The following is a 16,649-nucleotide window of genomic DNA, read 5'->3' on the forward strand; positions in this document are numbered from 1 at the left end:
GTCTCCTGCTGCCCTCTGGGTCCTGGACTCACACCTTCCATGCTGTAAATTTAATCCCACTCCAAAAAGCAATGGGAAATTTGAATGGTTACCTGAAGTAAGCATGCCAGAGGCTGGCGGACTCAAAGATGCCCACTCTTACAGCCTCTGTTATAACGCAAAGGCTACTCAAAATCAAAAGCGAGTCTTTAAGACAGAAAAGTAAGTTTTCTATCTCCATCTCCTTTTGATTACTCACACACTAGATTTACTAATCTTTGCATTTTTAATCAAAGATCAAACCAACTGCCTTCTACTTTATGAACCACTCCAGTCTTGGGTTTAACTATGAGACAAATCTGAAAAGGCCGTTTCTAGATCTGCAACCTCACTTCTCTTTGAAGGCTCACCACTGTGGGCTGCAGAGGAGACAGTGGCTTCTGCGCAGGCGCAGCCCTCGACACGGTGCTTCCTTCCAGTCCCCGACTCAGAAGCCACGGCAGGGAAAAGGAAAACTAAAAACTAAAGCTGGTATCTTGATAAAATTTTGTTTTTCCTGAAATAGCATAAAGATCAGAGAGCTGAATCTTTTAAGCACTAGGAAATGATTATACTTCCGAGGTGGACTAAAATAACAAGGGTGAATATTCACACCACACTCCTCCTGTGCTGTCACATAAATGCATGTTTTTCTGAGAATAGCCAATTGCCAATAACCGCTTCATCCCATGAAAAAGGCCATGCACAGGGGGGAAATGGGGTGAGAGCTTCTTACTGGCGCACTACTGATGTCCCCTTGGACTCCTAAAGAACACCACTGAGATCACACAGGACTAGAATGCACACAAGGAAGATACAAAAGGACACAGAGTCCTGCCAGAGCCGACTGATCCCTGGTTCCACTTTCCACTAGGGGAGAAAGGAAGGGAAAATGCTTCAACTGTCAGTAATCAGTTGGTAACCACAGGAAAGGTGGGATATACTATTTAAAACCTAGGAATGAGGCGGGCGGTGGTGGCGCACGCCTTTAATCCCAGCACTTGGGGGCAGAGCCAGGCGGATCTCTGTGAGTTTGAGGCCAGCCTGGACTACAGAGTGAGATCCAGGAAAGGCGCAAAGCTACACAGAGAAACCCTGTCTCGAAAAACAAACAAACAAAAAAGCTAGGGATGAAAATTATCTTGTTATGCTTTTCGGTTTTAAAAGAGTTACCAAAGATGCCTACTCAGATTGAGTTACTGATCTCAACAATGGCATCGCTCTTTTCTCTAGGTCACTATAACAGTCCACTATGAGCAAGACAAAGCATTTTACATAAGGTGTCATAGCAACATACATGTATTAAATATCCCGAATATAAAGTGCCACACAAATTAAAACATGTCAAAACAATTTATTATTGCTTTGCAATACTGAAGCGGCTGTTAAAGGATTTACCACGTAAAAGTTTATCATAAATACTAAAGAAAAAAATTCTTGCTAAGTAGCATCTTACTAGCAAAGTCTACATGTTAAACCGACACTGTAGTTAGATGCACACCTCAACCAGTGAGACTCAGGGCATTGCCCCAGTACACTGTCTATAAGATACACTTCTAGGTTATTTACGCAAATGTGTGGGCATACAGGACAAAACAGACCTTTTAGTCCTTTCTAGAACAACTGCTTTAGACACAAATAGATAAATATTGTTTTATTTTATGAACTAACAAAGAAACAAAAAGTTCAAACAAAATGAAAACAAAAATTCCAAATAATTTTAGTCTAAAGAACTAAAAATGAGGTATTAACATATTGTTTTAGAAAGACCTTCAAAATCCTAAGAGCAAGCATATTTCCATGAAAACTGCTGTTAGAGTAACTTATTTAAAGGTCACTTTCTAAATGTGTATCACAGAACCCTGCACAGGCCTCAGCAGGAAGGAACTGCTGGGCTCTGGGCATCAGCACTCTCTTGTTTCGGTACCTTTGAGCTATGTGCACATAAACAGCCCAGGCCACACACAGGAGCCTTACCACTCCCTTCCCTTGACTGCAGCTCTGTACAGTCCAACCAAGCTGTCTGATTCGGTGGACTCTACCCCTGAAAGCTATCAACCTCAAGTGCTATGTGGAGAACGATTACCCCAAATTTCCCTTGGAGATCCTCTTCAGAAAATCCTTTGCTGGAATAATTTCTATTGTGGTACAGAATTAACATACTAGCCAAACACTAGAAGTCAGGGTTCGGTTGTCATCAGGCCACACTGCAGGGGAGGAGAACGGGCTTTGCATGGATAAAAAGAAGGCCTGCTCAAACTCCTGGCAGAGTTCTAAGGCCCAGTTCTAAATGCACATAATGCCACCTCTAAACAAAGAAGGATGAGTGTTTGGAAATATTATCAACTCTGTGCCCACACTTCACAGAAGCCCCCCCTCACAGCAGTTAACCTCGGTAGAAAGCTCTTAGTACTCAACACAATGAGGGCTCACCAAACAATAAGCAGACCACATTTAATTCACACAACAAATTCTGCAGATAGTTCATCATAAAGAGAAATAAATCCATGCTGGACACAAAAACTATACAATTTGCCCTTAAGCAGCTCAAACAGAAGAAAACCCAAGTTTACAATGTTCCCCATTTGCCCAGGGGTGTGAGCCATTGAGTGTTCGCACGAACAGCCGGTACGCTAGCGCACCTCCCAGGGTGGACAGCCCCTTACAGGTACTCCGTGGGCTCTCTCTTTGAAGGGATGACACAGAAAGCACATCGTTGACATTTTCATAACCTCGCACTTATCAAGTAGAGGAACAAAGAGCAATCAGACAAGTCAGAACTTATAGTTTATGTTCACAGGCGTCATCAGTGTGACAGTGACAAGCGGCACACCCTCAAGCTGAGCCGCAGAGCGCCATGGGATTGCTTGTGCTCCTCAGCACCCTAAATCAACAGATTCAGTATGCCACACCAGAGACACAACACAGGACCCCTGGTCACCAGGACGGTGTGGTGGACGCAGCCCTTTCTCGTCACCTTTCAGGACAGTCAAGAATAAACAACAATAACTGCTTATCTTTAGTATACCTTGCACTGCTAGAAGCTGCTCCTCTGTGGTCCAACGGGCATTAATTTTCTGATTTGACTACAAAATTAAAAAGAAGTTTCCTAATGAGGATATGAAGACAGACATTTTTCCAACTTGCTTTTTTAAAAACTTTTCACCAAATCATAGACATGAGACTAATATGCTGACTCTTGGAGGTTTCATTTTCAGAAGGATTAAATACATCTTGAGTTACCTTTTATCCACACAGAAAGATAACAAAGGAAAAATGCACTCATTTGGGAGACTGAACAACACGGATATTTCATTCATTTTTCCTATTACAATGTTCCTGTTACACACCACAGATACTGGTTTAGCCAGCTTTTAACATTTAAGAGACTGTTTAATCTCGAGAGAGCCTGTGACTCTAAAGTTTCTTCACTTCATGTGAAATAAAACCTATGCTTTCTCCTGTAACAGTTGTACAAACCAGACTAAGGATGGAGGATAAGCCCAAGCCCTAAAATATTCCTTTAAATTTCTGAAGCAGAAAATGATTTATTGATAAGACCTTTTATTTTTTTTTTTAAATCCCAGGACTTCCTAATGTTGCTCTCAAAGTCACGGTTAAAAACCCCACAGCAATCACCACCTCGCCAGATTTCAGGAGCTCAGTCGGCTGGTGAGTAAGTCAAGGACCTTTAGTTAGAAGGAGAGAAACGGTACAGCAGCTCACAGATGACCACCGGGGAGACTGCCAGGGTGAAGTCCAGATGACCACCGGGGAGACTGCCAGGGTGAAGTCCGCTGGCACAGGGCCTGGACTTAGGACGAGTGAGCGGGCAGCGAGCGTCCTTTGAGACGGCACATCAGCTCTCACCTCCGGGGGCACCAATGAGATGAGGTTTACACCTCCTTATAAACAAGTACTCAGAAGAAAGAAACAACTTCAAAGCCAGAAACAAAATTTGAGAGGACAAAAGGAAAAGGATACAGAGCAAGGAAGGAACAAAACCAAAAACCAGCAATGACTGAATTTCAGGAGAGATAAAGGGGGCAGCAGACAGCCCGGGCAGCAACCAGATAACAAGCTTCGAGGACACCGATGGAGGCAGAGGAGCACAGGTTCTGAGACACACAGAGTTGGCCAGCTGGGCCTGGGGTCACAGGACTGTAATTCCAGGGGCGCGGGAGGCTGAGGCAGGAGGAGCTCGAGTTCCAGATCAGGATGGCTACAGTGTACAAGGATAACTAGACAAGATAGGATAGACCTATCTCAAAATGAAATACACAAAGAGGTCTAGGGACCCCAGGACCCTCCCTCAGTGAAAAGGAATCAATAAAACAAACCCGGAAACTCAAGCAGGTTCACAGAAAGAGAGCAGCATGGAGGAAGGGCAGAAGCTGAGCTGGTGTGAGTGCTCTGAAGCTGTTAAGTCAAAACCAAAGGAACTCACTGTCATCTCCTCGAAATTGGTCCTGGAACCATTTAAAATGGGTCCAAATATTTCAGAGTGAATGGTGGAAAAATAAAGGGCTTACTGCAACTTAATCTGACCTAGAAACAAAAACATTACAGACTGGCTCATCCCTGTTATAAAATTAGGCTCTTATTTATTACTGTTGTGTGTGTGATGCATGTCTATGCTGTGCACACAAGCGGCTAGGTGGAGGTCTGAGAACAACCTCGGAGAGCTGGCTCTCTCCTTCCACCTCTATGTGAGTTCCAGGGACGAAACTCAGGGCTCCAGGCCTGTGTGGCAGGTTCCTTCCCAGATGAGTCCTCTGGAGGCCTGGTTCATCCTTTGAGGCAGTTAGTGACTTGGTCACCATGCTTTCTCTTCATTTTTGACACTGCTTCTTGGACTACAGAATGGACCTTATCCTTTGGTTGTGAAAACCACGTGGGGCTTTGTTCTTTGAAGGCTTCACTGTTTTTCTCACGCCCTTTAACTCTTTGTTGACCTAATCATTCTTTCAGAAGTGCTTGGTTATTATTTTTTAACTGTTGCTTCTGAGGGAGTTATCTGTCAACAGTCTTGTAGACAACAGAATTGGTTCTCTTACATAGACATCATCAGGTTTTCATCTGGGCAAAGTCTAGAGTTTCATTTGGTTTGTACCGTATTTGCATTTTATTAACTACGGTAATGGACATGCACAGTGCTGTGATGGTCAGGACAGACAGACAGCAACTGAAGTTAATGGGGAGAGTGAGCACGTCCTTGTTGGCTAGCTTCTCTGGTCCAGTTTTGATACTGGGTCTCTCCTGCACAAACAGCGACCCTTACTTCAGAAATTGCTGAGGATGATACAGAGATAGTGCCTGAGTCAGTGAAGGCTGATTGGTGACTGAAATCTGCTGAAGCTTGTGGGAAAAATATCACGAAAAGGGAACAAAAATGAAACAGAAATATGTACACTATAAAAATGCATTTTCATGTAAACTTTAGAAGTGTCGGAAAGGCATGGTCCATGTGCAGAGTCCTGAGGTCTGTGCGGGAAGAAGGGCCAAGTTCTCTCAGCAGCTCTGCAGGGTTTAAAGCAGAACTTACTTACTGCCGCTCACCACAGGAAGGCAAAGAACAGGGCTGGGGGTCTGCACTAGGCCTGACAAGCCACAGCCAAGCCACAGCGGTGCGGGGGAGGGGAGGGGGAGGGTGTGCAGTGGGGCGTGACTTGACCAGAACCAGACTCGTAAGCTGGAGAGCCAGCAGAAGGCGGTGCAGCCGGGAAGTGCTCATCGGGGAGATGATGGGGAAAGGTGAAGCCAAGATGAGTTTCATTTGGGACACACTGAATGTGAGGTACTGGGATATTCAGGTAGAATTCAGGTTTCACACGGATGAAAACACAATATTCATGTATCCAAACCATTTTTGAAGGTTTGAGAAAATTTTATAATAAGAGAGTCATTCACACATTGCTTAAATGTGAAGTTCTTACACTAGGCTACAAGTTGTAAAAAATCTTATGCTGTGTCCCCTCCTAATGGCTCCTGAACGTTCTCCCAAAGGCAGCCGAGGACACACACTGTCCTAACACATCTACCAGCACTGGGACAGAGCACTAGGTTTTTAGCTGAACCCCAATATGACTGCTAAACTGATTTGGGCCAGTGTTGCATACAGACATGCATCATATACTAGGAATCGCTCGCTCTCCAAAGGGATACACCGGGCTGTGTGAAAACGAAGAAGAACTGAAGGAATGGCACTCAGTTTGCAGTCGTGACTGTGCGGTCTGGCGCATGCCCGTGGCGCATGCCCCGTGACGCGGTCCAGGGGAACTGCCGGTGTTGCCGCGGCGGCACTGCTGTGGCTACTACCACACATGCCTGCTGGTCCCTCCCTTCCCTAGCCGGCTGAACAAATTCATTTTAATGTATTTATAATGTAACTTTAACACTGTGAAGGGATGAGATCATATATCTCCAGGAGAAAAAGAAAAACAAGAATCCTGAGCATAAGAACTTAGACCACGCCTGCATACACGTGTGTGAAAACTACTGTTGAGGGAAGACAGTACTAACAAGAGAAGGCACCATCTCAATGGCTGAAAAAGGAGGAGGAAAAGGAAGGCTAACCACCTAAAACAGAGCTTAGGAAAGGGCCCGGGAACCCAGTTCACGTTGTTGGGTCTGGCCTTCAGCGACGACAAGTCAGTTAGCCTTTAAACCATAGCTCTGGTGGCAAACTGCAGGAAGGAGATGCTGAAACTGGTTAGGACTGAGTGTTTGATAGAATGGAGACGGGAGCAGGGGAGACTGAGGGAAACAGGACAACGTATTTTAAACATACAGGAGGTCTTTACGTTATTGACCCCAGAAACTTTAATTTAAAGAAAGGATAACTAGAATTTGACTCATGACGAAAACTAAACTCTGTAGCTGTCGTAGCAACCCCTAGTCTGAAATGCCTGTTTTAAAAGTAACTATACAAAATCAGACAGTAACAGTAACAATGTGGAAGGTCACAAAGGGCAGGCCGACCAAACACCAGACACTTGCAGTGACCCTCCCTGTCACATCAGCTTGTCTTATCTGATCTCCATTTTGTCACTGGCACGTCATATTATCTCAGAAGAGCTGGAAAAAGTTACCAGGTTCAACTTCCTGCTCAAAGCTGGAAACTTGAGCACCCACCATAACGGTCGGAAGCGAACACACGGGATGGGAATCCCAGTGCCATCCCTTTCGGTTACAGCTCTTCCTTCCCAGGCCCACGGATGTCACTGCTGCCACCTATCTGCCACAGTCATAGCCAAACACGCCTCCTCCACCCAACACCGAGTTTCAAGGAGACCCACGCATCTCTAACTTTGAAGTGGAGGTGTCTCTTGTTCTCCTACGGCTAAACCATTCCACTCACTTCTTACTTCACACCTCAAGCATGCTTGCCTATTCTAGTTTACCTCGCCTGGACACTGCCAAAACAATTTTCCTATAATGACATCATTTCGCCACCTGCAGGGATCTCCCCTGTACCTGATTTAAAGGTATACTTCTCCTAGCTCTCCCAAAAGCATTGACACCCTGGCCCCTGCCTAACAATCTCTATAACAAACACCCTTGTTTATATTTCCCATTCCATGTGTTCGTTCTTCTCTGCATCTACGATCGCCTTTCTAGACAGAGAAGATTCTCGACATAGTACCAGGTTACCAGCTAGCCTCCATCACTGTCACCCTCTCTCTGCCTGGAAGGCCTTTGAACTGTGCACATGTGCACTGTTGCTGGATAACCCCATTTATCCCTGTCCTCATCAGGTCTTTCCTGATGGTCCAGCCAGACGAGTAATGTCCAGTTGCTTCCCTACAGCATGTTTCTAAGTCTAACTTCCATCAGTTTATCAGATAATATCTGGATTACAAATATTTTTTTGTGCAAGGGAGGGTGATTACCCTATCTCTATGTGTTCTCCCCTCCTCCCACATTTTCCACGGCACCTAAATACTGCCTCACACAAACAGGTATGCAATAAATAGCTGTAGAAGTGAAAGTACTTTCTTCATTGATTTTTATTCTAGATAAAATAAAAAATCTAAAGCCAAATTCATAAGTAAAGCTCCTTAATAACAATGAGCACTACTCTTAATGACATAATTACTCAAAGGTTATTAACAGTTTTGATTGGGTGAAGTCTAATCCAAGAGTGAAAGGTTGTCTTTCAGTGTCTTTGATGTGATATAACTGGTATTTCAGAATATATCCATTCATGTTGCCTGGTCCCGAAAGCAACAGACTATGACAAACAAATACACTGTGGAGGCTTTCTGGATGATGGTGCTTTATGTACTTCAAGTCAGATGAGATCATTAAATCAGCCAAATGCATCCAGACTTCGGGGAACCCATATACGAGGCTAAGATTTTGATGATTTCATTTTGCTCATTGTTCTTATATCAAAAGATATAATAAATGTTTGATAACTTCTCTCCCAGTAGCTGACGGTTCTGCTATTCTCTGATGCTTTCTGCAAGTTTCTGGCAGCACCATGCACACTGACCAATCGGGTCTAACCCTGGCTACAGGAGATGCTACTCTGCAGTACTTGGTGATCTTGAGTAAGTCAGCAACCCCTGAGGTGCCATCTCCTCACATGCAGCAGCTGTACCTGCTTCAGTTGCCCGTGTAGAAACCAAAGAGGGAGTCACAGTCAGACAGGCTGCTTCCGGCACTCCCCCGTCTTACACCATGGTAATGAGTGAAACTACCCTGCAATACTGTGGAAAAAGAATTCACTTTTCCTTGAGATTTCTACTTCTTCTGTAAATTATCTGGGCCTATTTTCTTGTGAGAGAAAAATGTTGTTTATAAGTTATTTAGCCTTTCCCCATACCTTTTGGGAACTTTAGTAGAACATCTAGAAATTCTCTATTTTATTCAAATTCTTAAATTTTTTTTTGTTTTTAAATTTTATTTGTGTGGGTGTTTTTGCCTGCATGTATGTCTATATACCATGTACATGCCTGATGCCTGTGGAGGCCAGAAGACAGCTTCAGACTCCCTGGAACTGGAGTTACAGAGAGTTGTGAGCCATATTGTAGGTGCTGGGAATTGAACCCAGGTCCTCTGGAAGAACAGCCAGTGCTCTTAACTAATGAGCCATCTCTCTATCCTCTAAATTTTCAAACTTTTGCATGTAAGTTCTTAGTAGTAGTCTCATAGTTTTGTTTTTTATATATAACATTTATTCACTTATTTATTTAGTGGGGGAGTATGCATGTACCAGGGTATATATACAGAAGTCAGAAGACAACTTCCAGGACTCAGTTGTTTCCATCATGTGGATCCTGGGAATCAAACTGAAGTTGCCAGAATCGGCAGCAAGCGCCCTTACTCACTGCGCCATGCCGTTACCACACCCTCCCCCCACCTGCCAAGTTTGGTGGTTTTTTTTTTTTTTTTTTTGAGACAAGATCTCTCTATGAAGTGCTGGCTGTCCCTCTGGTCTCTGCCTCCTGAGCACTGATATTAAAGGTCTGCACCACCACACCTGGACCCTGCCCTGTGTTTAATACCTGCTGTACTCATATAATTTTTAAATTAAGAATCTGTTAGAATATGAGATTTTATTTTATATGTATTTAGTGTATGATTAAGTACAACATTAAAATAACTAATTCAAATTTTAAAGTTTCATCTTGCAATAATAAAGGAAAATAAAATATTTTGTATTATACCTCCCTTAATTCCATGTCACTGGAATGTATTTAGTTTACTTATGGGGCTTGAAATGAGATCCTGATCTATGTGTTTTTCTTTGCTTCCCATAACCTAACCTTGATGTGCAGAGCACTGCTCTATTGTCCCCCTCCATTTTATCTGCAGATATTTCAGTCAAATGTAGAAAGCATGGAAAGGACCCACAGGAACATATACAATGATTTGGTCATTATACACATAGAAAGGCCAATTCAGAATATGAATTGTAACTTGGGAATCTTTAAAAAAAAAATCAAAAATTTTACAGCTGGAAATTTTGTAAAGAGACTTGTTTGGATTTCAGGGGCATTCAAGTTCTACTATAATTACCATGAACACAGAAACAAATCACAAATAAGGCTGAAAAAATGGGTAATGTATATAATCTTTATATATGAGATTTTATATTTTCAGGCAGAGTGTAAAAAAAATAAATACACAAAGTAAAATCCTCATTGAAATTTGAGCCCAAAACAAGTGTTTTAAAATAAGATTTTGTTTAAGATTTGTGATTTATTCGTGTTATCAAGTCACATGGCGGGAAAGTGCTCTGAACAAACACTGCTTGTCCCCAGACAAGTACCGCCTTCCCACAGACCTTCCAGCTCATCAATGTTTTTCAAAGTACTTGCTGAGGGCAGGAGGAAGTGAATTAACTTAAATATGAAAAGACTCAAGTCACTCAAGACTCAAAAGATAACTATGTAAGTGAAAAATTAGGCACAATAAATTGTTCATATTGTGAAAACTTCAAAAAGGACCAGAACTCAAAAGAACAAGGTGCTCACACATGGATTTTCAGCATCATACCTCAGGAGGTTTGAACTCTTCAATTCCACCTTCCATTTTCTGCTTAAGGGCACTGTTTACTTGCTTAGCATTCTGAACCTTCACAAAATAACAAAATGTGAGTCAGACCATGTTCTCAGTACATTTTTATGAGCATTCCATAGTGAACAGGACATATATCAAAACCATCTTAGGTTTTAGTTCAGGAGAAGGACATAATTATCACACCGAAGCGTGCCTTGCTGCTGCCATTCAAGCAGCATATACTTGATGGATTGGTAAGACCTTGAACAAGACAATAACACGGATTTTTTGGAGGGGCGGGGGCAGTGCTGAGTACTGGCTGGGGCTTCACTCCTGGTAGGCAAGCACTTCACCACTGAGCCACTCTCAAATTAAATCACACACTTTTTTTCTTTAAGAAATAAAAAATTTTATTTAAAAATCCAGATATGCTTCAAATGAAAAGTCCTGTCGTTCTTTTTGTTTGTTTTATTTTTCAAAGCAGGGTTTCTGTGTAGCCCTGGCTAGCCTGGAACTCCCTCTATTGACCAGGCTGGCCTTGAACTCAAAGATCCTCCTGCCTCTGCCTCCTGAGTGCTGGGATTAAAAGTGTGAGCCACCACTGCCCGGCTAGTTCTGTCGTTCTTTAAGCACTCAGAGTCTAAATCCATCTTTAAACGTCATTTAATAGTTGACTTTTATAACCAAAGGCAGCTGGCACACAAAGATTAAACTCTATCACCACTTCTCATTACTATAATGTCCTCACAAAATGGCAAATGTTCCTGTAATAATGATGATGATCATGTTTAATATTTGCTAGGTATAAAACATCATTCTTGATACATTAAAAATTGCTAAATTCTTACAACCATTCTGTGTGGTCAATACAATTAGTTCTGCTATAACACAACAAACATGTTCTTAAAAGTTATTATATTATATAAACTATTCAATTAAAAAAACCTACATCTTATGGGGAAAGGATACTTATTGGACTGAACATTCAAAACCTTCAATGAGAAACATGAAAAGACAGGAATCTAGCAAAAATGGGAATTTGATTACTCTAAATGGTTAAAAAATGTATAACTGCTACAATAAAGATGGCACTGGACCTGATAAAGATATCCAGGCTGAGTGTGGAGATGGGGATGGGAATCAAACTGACTGCAGCTTCTGAGTTACTTGTAATTCTCCCCCAGCTGGCAGGTGTGCGGTTCCCAACACACAGCGAACTGATGTGGCTGCCACACAACGAGGTGTGTGACAGTGGTCGGTTACTGACAAAAACCATATTTGGCCAACACAAAATTCATTCTACGCTCAAACTGTTTCCCAGTCTATCAAAGTCCTGGAACAAACTCAGGTTTTCAGAACAAGAGCTGGAGCAGAACTGGCTGCTTCCCCTGGGCCCATTCACAGAAGATAGAACATAAGGCATGCGGAGGTGAAAAACCTTCCAGGGTAATACATGTAAGAAGTACACTCTAAACGGAAACCAAGTTTCAAAGTATTACTCTATGGTTTAGAGTACACACGTGAGAACTACCCCCTGCTTGGTCTGTTTTTCACCAGTACGGGCAGCCAAATATCATTAGGTTATTCATCACTTTTTTTCAGCCAGAGTATCTGGAATAAATCAAGGGATGATTTAGAGTAAATTAGTTGGCCATGTTAGAAAGACACACAGAGGAAAAGAGAGAGGAAGAGAGGATAAGAAAATAAAGTGTACTGGGTGGGTGGTGGGGAGGAATGTTCCAGAAGAGATAAAACCTAAACCAAGTTTTAAAGCATTCAGCTGGCAGCTAAGGTTGGGGAGACAAAATGAATTCTAGGCAAATAGCATTTAGGAAAATAAAAATGTAAGACCCGGGCAAAGAACCAAAGGACCATGTTGTATGCCAAAGAATTTCCAATTTGCCTAAAGACTGAAGGAAACTGAAGATTTTTAGTCAAGAGCACACGATCACACTTGCCTTTCAGAAAGACCTTTCAAATAGCAATGCAGGAGACAGGGTGAGATGAGAGTTTAGATTAACATGGCTCAAGTCAGAAATATTAATTACAGGGGTTGGGGATTTAGCTCAGTGGTACAAGACCCTGGGTTCGGTCCTCAGCTCCGGAAAAAAAAAAAAAAGGAAGAAATATTAATTACAAAATTAAGAAACTTCTCCTTCAGAACAGGAATGATGGAGTGGCGGTGGTGACACAGACCTTTAATCCCATCACTCAGGAGGCAGAAGCAGCCAGATCTCTGTGAGTTCAAGGTCAGCCTGGTGTACATAGTAAATTCCATGACAGCAAGAGCTATGTAGAATGACACTGTCAAGAAACAACAACAAAAACCAACCCCAAACAAACAACAACAAACCAAGAAATAAAAAATGAGAGTAACTCAGAAACGAAATTGAGATCCTTTCATCAAGCTGACCGTGGAAACTTAAGGGAATCATGGAGGACGGTCAGCTGAGTAGGTAAATGTGTGTGGTCCTGCTCACAGATGGGAAACACAAAACAACAAAAACAGATGCCAGGGAAGCATGGTGTAAGATGAGGCGCTACTAATATAAGCCTTTACTATGTCACATATCACACGAATACCCAAGGAAAGAAACTGAAAACAGCCCACAAGGGACTGGTAGGATGGCTCAGTGGCCAAGTGCTTGAGCCACCAGGGTTGATGACCAAGATGTAAGGAGACAACTGAGTCGGGCAGGTTGTCCTCTGACTTCCACACGGGTGCTGTGCTATATGGACACACACAGACACAAACAAATAAGTAAACAAGCGAATGAATGAATGGATAGATGTTAAAATAAATGATGAGGAAAGGCCATAGTACAGAAGTAGAATTGCAAATGAAGATAATGGGCCTCTTCCCTCCCTTCTATAAATTCTCAAAAGATTATAGGCAAAGCAGCTAGAACAATGGTTCTCAACTTGTGGGGTGCCACCCTTTTGGAGGGAGGTTAAACAGTCTTCCACCACAGCATGAGGAACTGTATTAAAGGGTCACAGCACTAGGAAGGCTGAGGACCACTGACACAGAAGACACCCATGGAGAAGTGCTATGGTTTGGAAGACAGGAGTCTTTGATACAAAACCAAACAAGAAACAGGCTAAGAAGATAAGAAAGGCCAGATGCCTAAAAGCCAGTGGACAGGTCACGTGTCGGACACTGCTCTGAATTCTCATCGTGTGTGACCTTGTTTCCAACCCCGTATGCTGACTTGCTTTCAGAGGCCATGGAAGCCGAAGGAAGGTTAAAAAGCCCCTAAGGGAAGACAAGCTGTAGTCTGGTTAGATGAGCTGACTGAGGTTGTTCATAATTGTGGCCACTTCATTATGGTAACACTCTTCCTTACTAATAGCAGAAATGATCAGTTGATTTTTATAAGGTCTTATGGGTAATCCTCAAAGTTTACATACTAGGGTCTTATCTTTAAAAAGCCATGTGGACGTTTTAAAAACACTGTTACTACAAGAACACCCAGTGAGGACAGCAGCAGTGATGCCTCCCCGAGGAGCCACAGTGTACCAAACAACCCACACATATCAGTGCAGACAGCTTTCAACAACTTGAAAGACAGGATGGGTATTGTTCCCTATTTTACAGCAAAATTGAAGGCCTGGGAGCTACGGAATTTGTTAGAATCAATGCTGATAGGTAGCTATGCTGGGATTTGCATCCAAATTTCCTAAGCTATACCAAGCTCAGTAGTACAGTACCATAGTTGAGGCTTCGGGGTCAAGTCTGCATCCCAAAACAAATACCACCCCCCAAAAACCAAAAAACGTAACTTCTAGAAAAGAACACCTGCAAACTACAGCGTTCGATCTAAACAAAAGCAGATGAACAAAGTCATAAAAGACACCACTTTTATAAGATACCTGACGCTTTAGAGAGATCAGCTCCATGTCCAGTTGCCTCAGGATGGTGTTGGCTGCATTGGGACTACAGGAAACAGCCACCACGTCCTCCTGGGTTAGATACATGCCCTTGGGTGGGCGGCACTTGGCTCGCTGTGAGTGATGGCGATGCTGTAAGCTCTGGTACTCTCTCCTCCCGAGGCCGACCTTGCTGGTTTGGATAGGCTGTTCAGTGTTACCCTAGGGGAACACAGGCAGAAGAGTGAGGCCTTTGGTTTTCATAAATGTACACAGAGTAAACAGTCTACTACAAATAGCAAAATCTTCTGCACTGCAAAATACTCCCAACAAATTTTATTATTTACAAGTCCAGATAACACAAACACACTGGGGTGTAGGTGACACCAGGACAAAATATATTTTTGATTAATTCAATAAAATGTTTTAGTTTCTACATCCTGAGGACTACACAGAAAAAATAAATTACACTGTAAATCCTTCCCATTTGCTTATGCAATGAAGAACAGAGCAACAACCTTGCTCCAAACTACAAATTTTGCATATAAAGATCTACAAAAAGAACAATACAAAAAGACAATTTAGGAATTACATGTGCATATTAGGAAGCCGGTAAAAAGAGAAAGTTTTTATTTTACTTGGAGTTTCAGACCAATGTATGGCTCTGGAGGTCAGAACGGACACAAGATGACCTTGACTCTGATGATATGGACACAGTCAAATGTGTGTATGTGGCTTGTAGATAATAAAACTCCAAACCCAAGTATCAGGTATCATGTCACACCTCAGAAGAGTTAAAAAAGTTGTTCCAGTAATGATGACACTGAACCATTAAGTAGCATTAATACTTAATGTCCTAAACTGGAAACACCACTGTCCCTCTGTGCTTCTGAGAGGAATCCATTAAGACCTGACACATATCTTACTGATACATTGAGGAACTTCGTTCTTTAGGAAGTGGAGTTGAATCCAGAGAACTGTGTAGTCAAGGGTAATTCACCTTACTGCTTGAAACTCAAAGCAATTAAGGCAAATCTGATGTTCTGAGAGATGCCTCCTAAAATTTTTGGATCAAAGGTTTTCCAAGCTGGCCGTGAAGTAAGGCCATTCCTCAGTGGCCTGGAACATGAGGGAAGCATTCAGAGGGAGCTCCAGGCTTCAGTGGGGGGCATGCAGGGCACAGAAGACAAGGCAGAATGCTAGAAAGTGCACCTATCAATGTGCAAAGCGGGAAATACCCCCACTTGCTCTGCCACAGGAGAGGGTAGAAGCAGTCGGGCCTGTGCCAGTCTTGGCTTAAGAAAAGAAACCTTGAAAAGTCTCCCCTGAGAATCCCCAACCAGAGTCCTGCCTCAGACAGGTTTAGGCCCTAAACTTACATGATCTTTGTAGCCTGAGAAGTCCCAAATAAAACATTTTAGAGGCTTAGGATAGCAATGCCTACACACAGTTAGAAGCAAATGCAGAAGTTGTTTGGAAGAACATAGTCTAATCTCAGGTCTTAGAGATGTGTATGAACTTCTAAAGGATATTCCTCATGAAAAAAACAAAGAAAAGACTGAATCAATAAAGAATAGTGACCCAGATAATCAATAAATATATATGTTAAAAAAATGCCAAATTTAAGTTTGAATAAGTTAAAAACAAACAAACAAACAAAACCAAGATGTGACTAAAACTGTGGGTTTTTACACAAATCACAAACAGCAGGGTTTGGAGTCCAAGTGTCTGCTGATTGGAAAGTCACTGGGAATACCAGCTCTAGAATCTGACCTAAATATAGAAGACAGAATCTCCTGAGGACACAAGAATAGAAATACAGGAATAGAGGACAGTAAAATAACGGAATATATACTTCTCTAAAACAGGCCACAAAGCAAAGAGGCCAGAAAGGCAAAGACAGGCTTGGGGAGTGGGCTCGGCAAGGACAGTCTGCTGTCCTCGAGGGCACGGGTTGGGAACCCCAGTTCCCACATGAAAGCTTGGCACAGCAGCATATGCCCATAACCCTAGCACTGGGGTGCAGAGAGACAGGAATCCTGGCAGCCCATTGGCCAGCTTGTCTAGTTAGAACAGCAAGCTCAGTGAGAGACCTTGCCTATAAAAGAAGAAGAGAGGAAGAAAAAGGGGGGAGGAGGAAGAAAGGAAGGAAGATGGAAACTATGGCCTCCACACCTGGAAGTATGGATGAGTGCACTTGAGACAGACAGACAGACACACACACACACACACACACACACACACACACACAC

At 42.6% G+C, this 16,649-nt stretch overlaps 1 protein-coding gene across 5 annotated transcripts in view; it reads right to left on the reverse strand.

Annotated features, from left to right (window-relative positions):
- Positions 1 to 16,649, reverse strand: part of Rcor3 (REST corepressor 3) — a 41,481-nt gene that overhangs the window by 6,674 nt on the left and 18,158 nt on the right. For 4 of the 5 annotated variants that reach the window (XM_076548228.1, XM_076548231.1, XM_006988146.4 and 1 more), the window contains 3 exons: positions 14,401 to 14,619; positions 10,525 to 10,602; positions 3,047 to 3,104 (listed from right to left, as the gene is read on the reverse strand). In XM_076548228.1, the coding sequence (XP_076404343.1) occupies positions 3,047 to 3,104; positions 10,525 to 10,602; positions 14,401 to 14,619 (355 nt within the window). The remainder of the gene's footprint in view (positions 1 to 3,046; positions 3,105 to 10,524; positions 10,603 to 14,400; positions 14,620 to 16,649) is intronic. The other variant, XM_076548229.1, reaches the window with a different exon arrangement.

The sequence above is a fragment of the Peromyscus maniculatus genome, chromosome 11 (assembly GCF_049852395.1).
Source record: "Peromyscus maniculatus bairdii isolate BWxNUB_F1_BW_parent chromosome 11, HU_Pman_BW_mat_3.1, whole genome shotgun sequence".
In the NCBI taxonomy this organism is placed as follows: domain Eukaryota; kingdom Metazoa; phylum Chordata; class Mammalia; order Rodentia; family Cricetidae; genus Peromyscus; species Peromyscus maniculatus.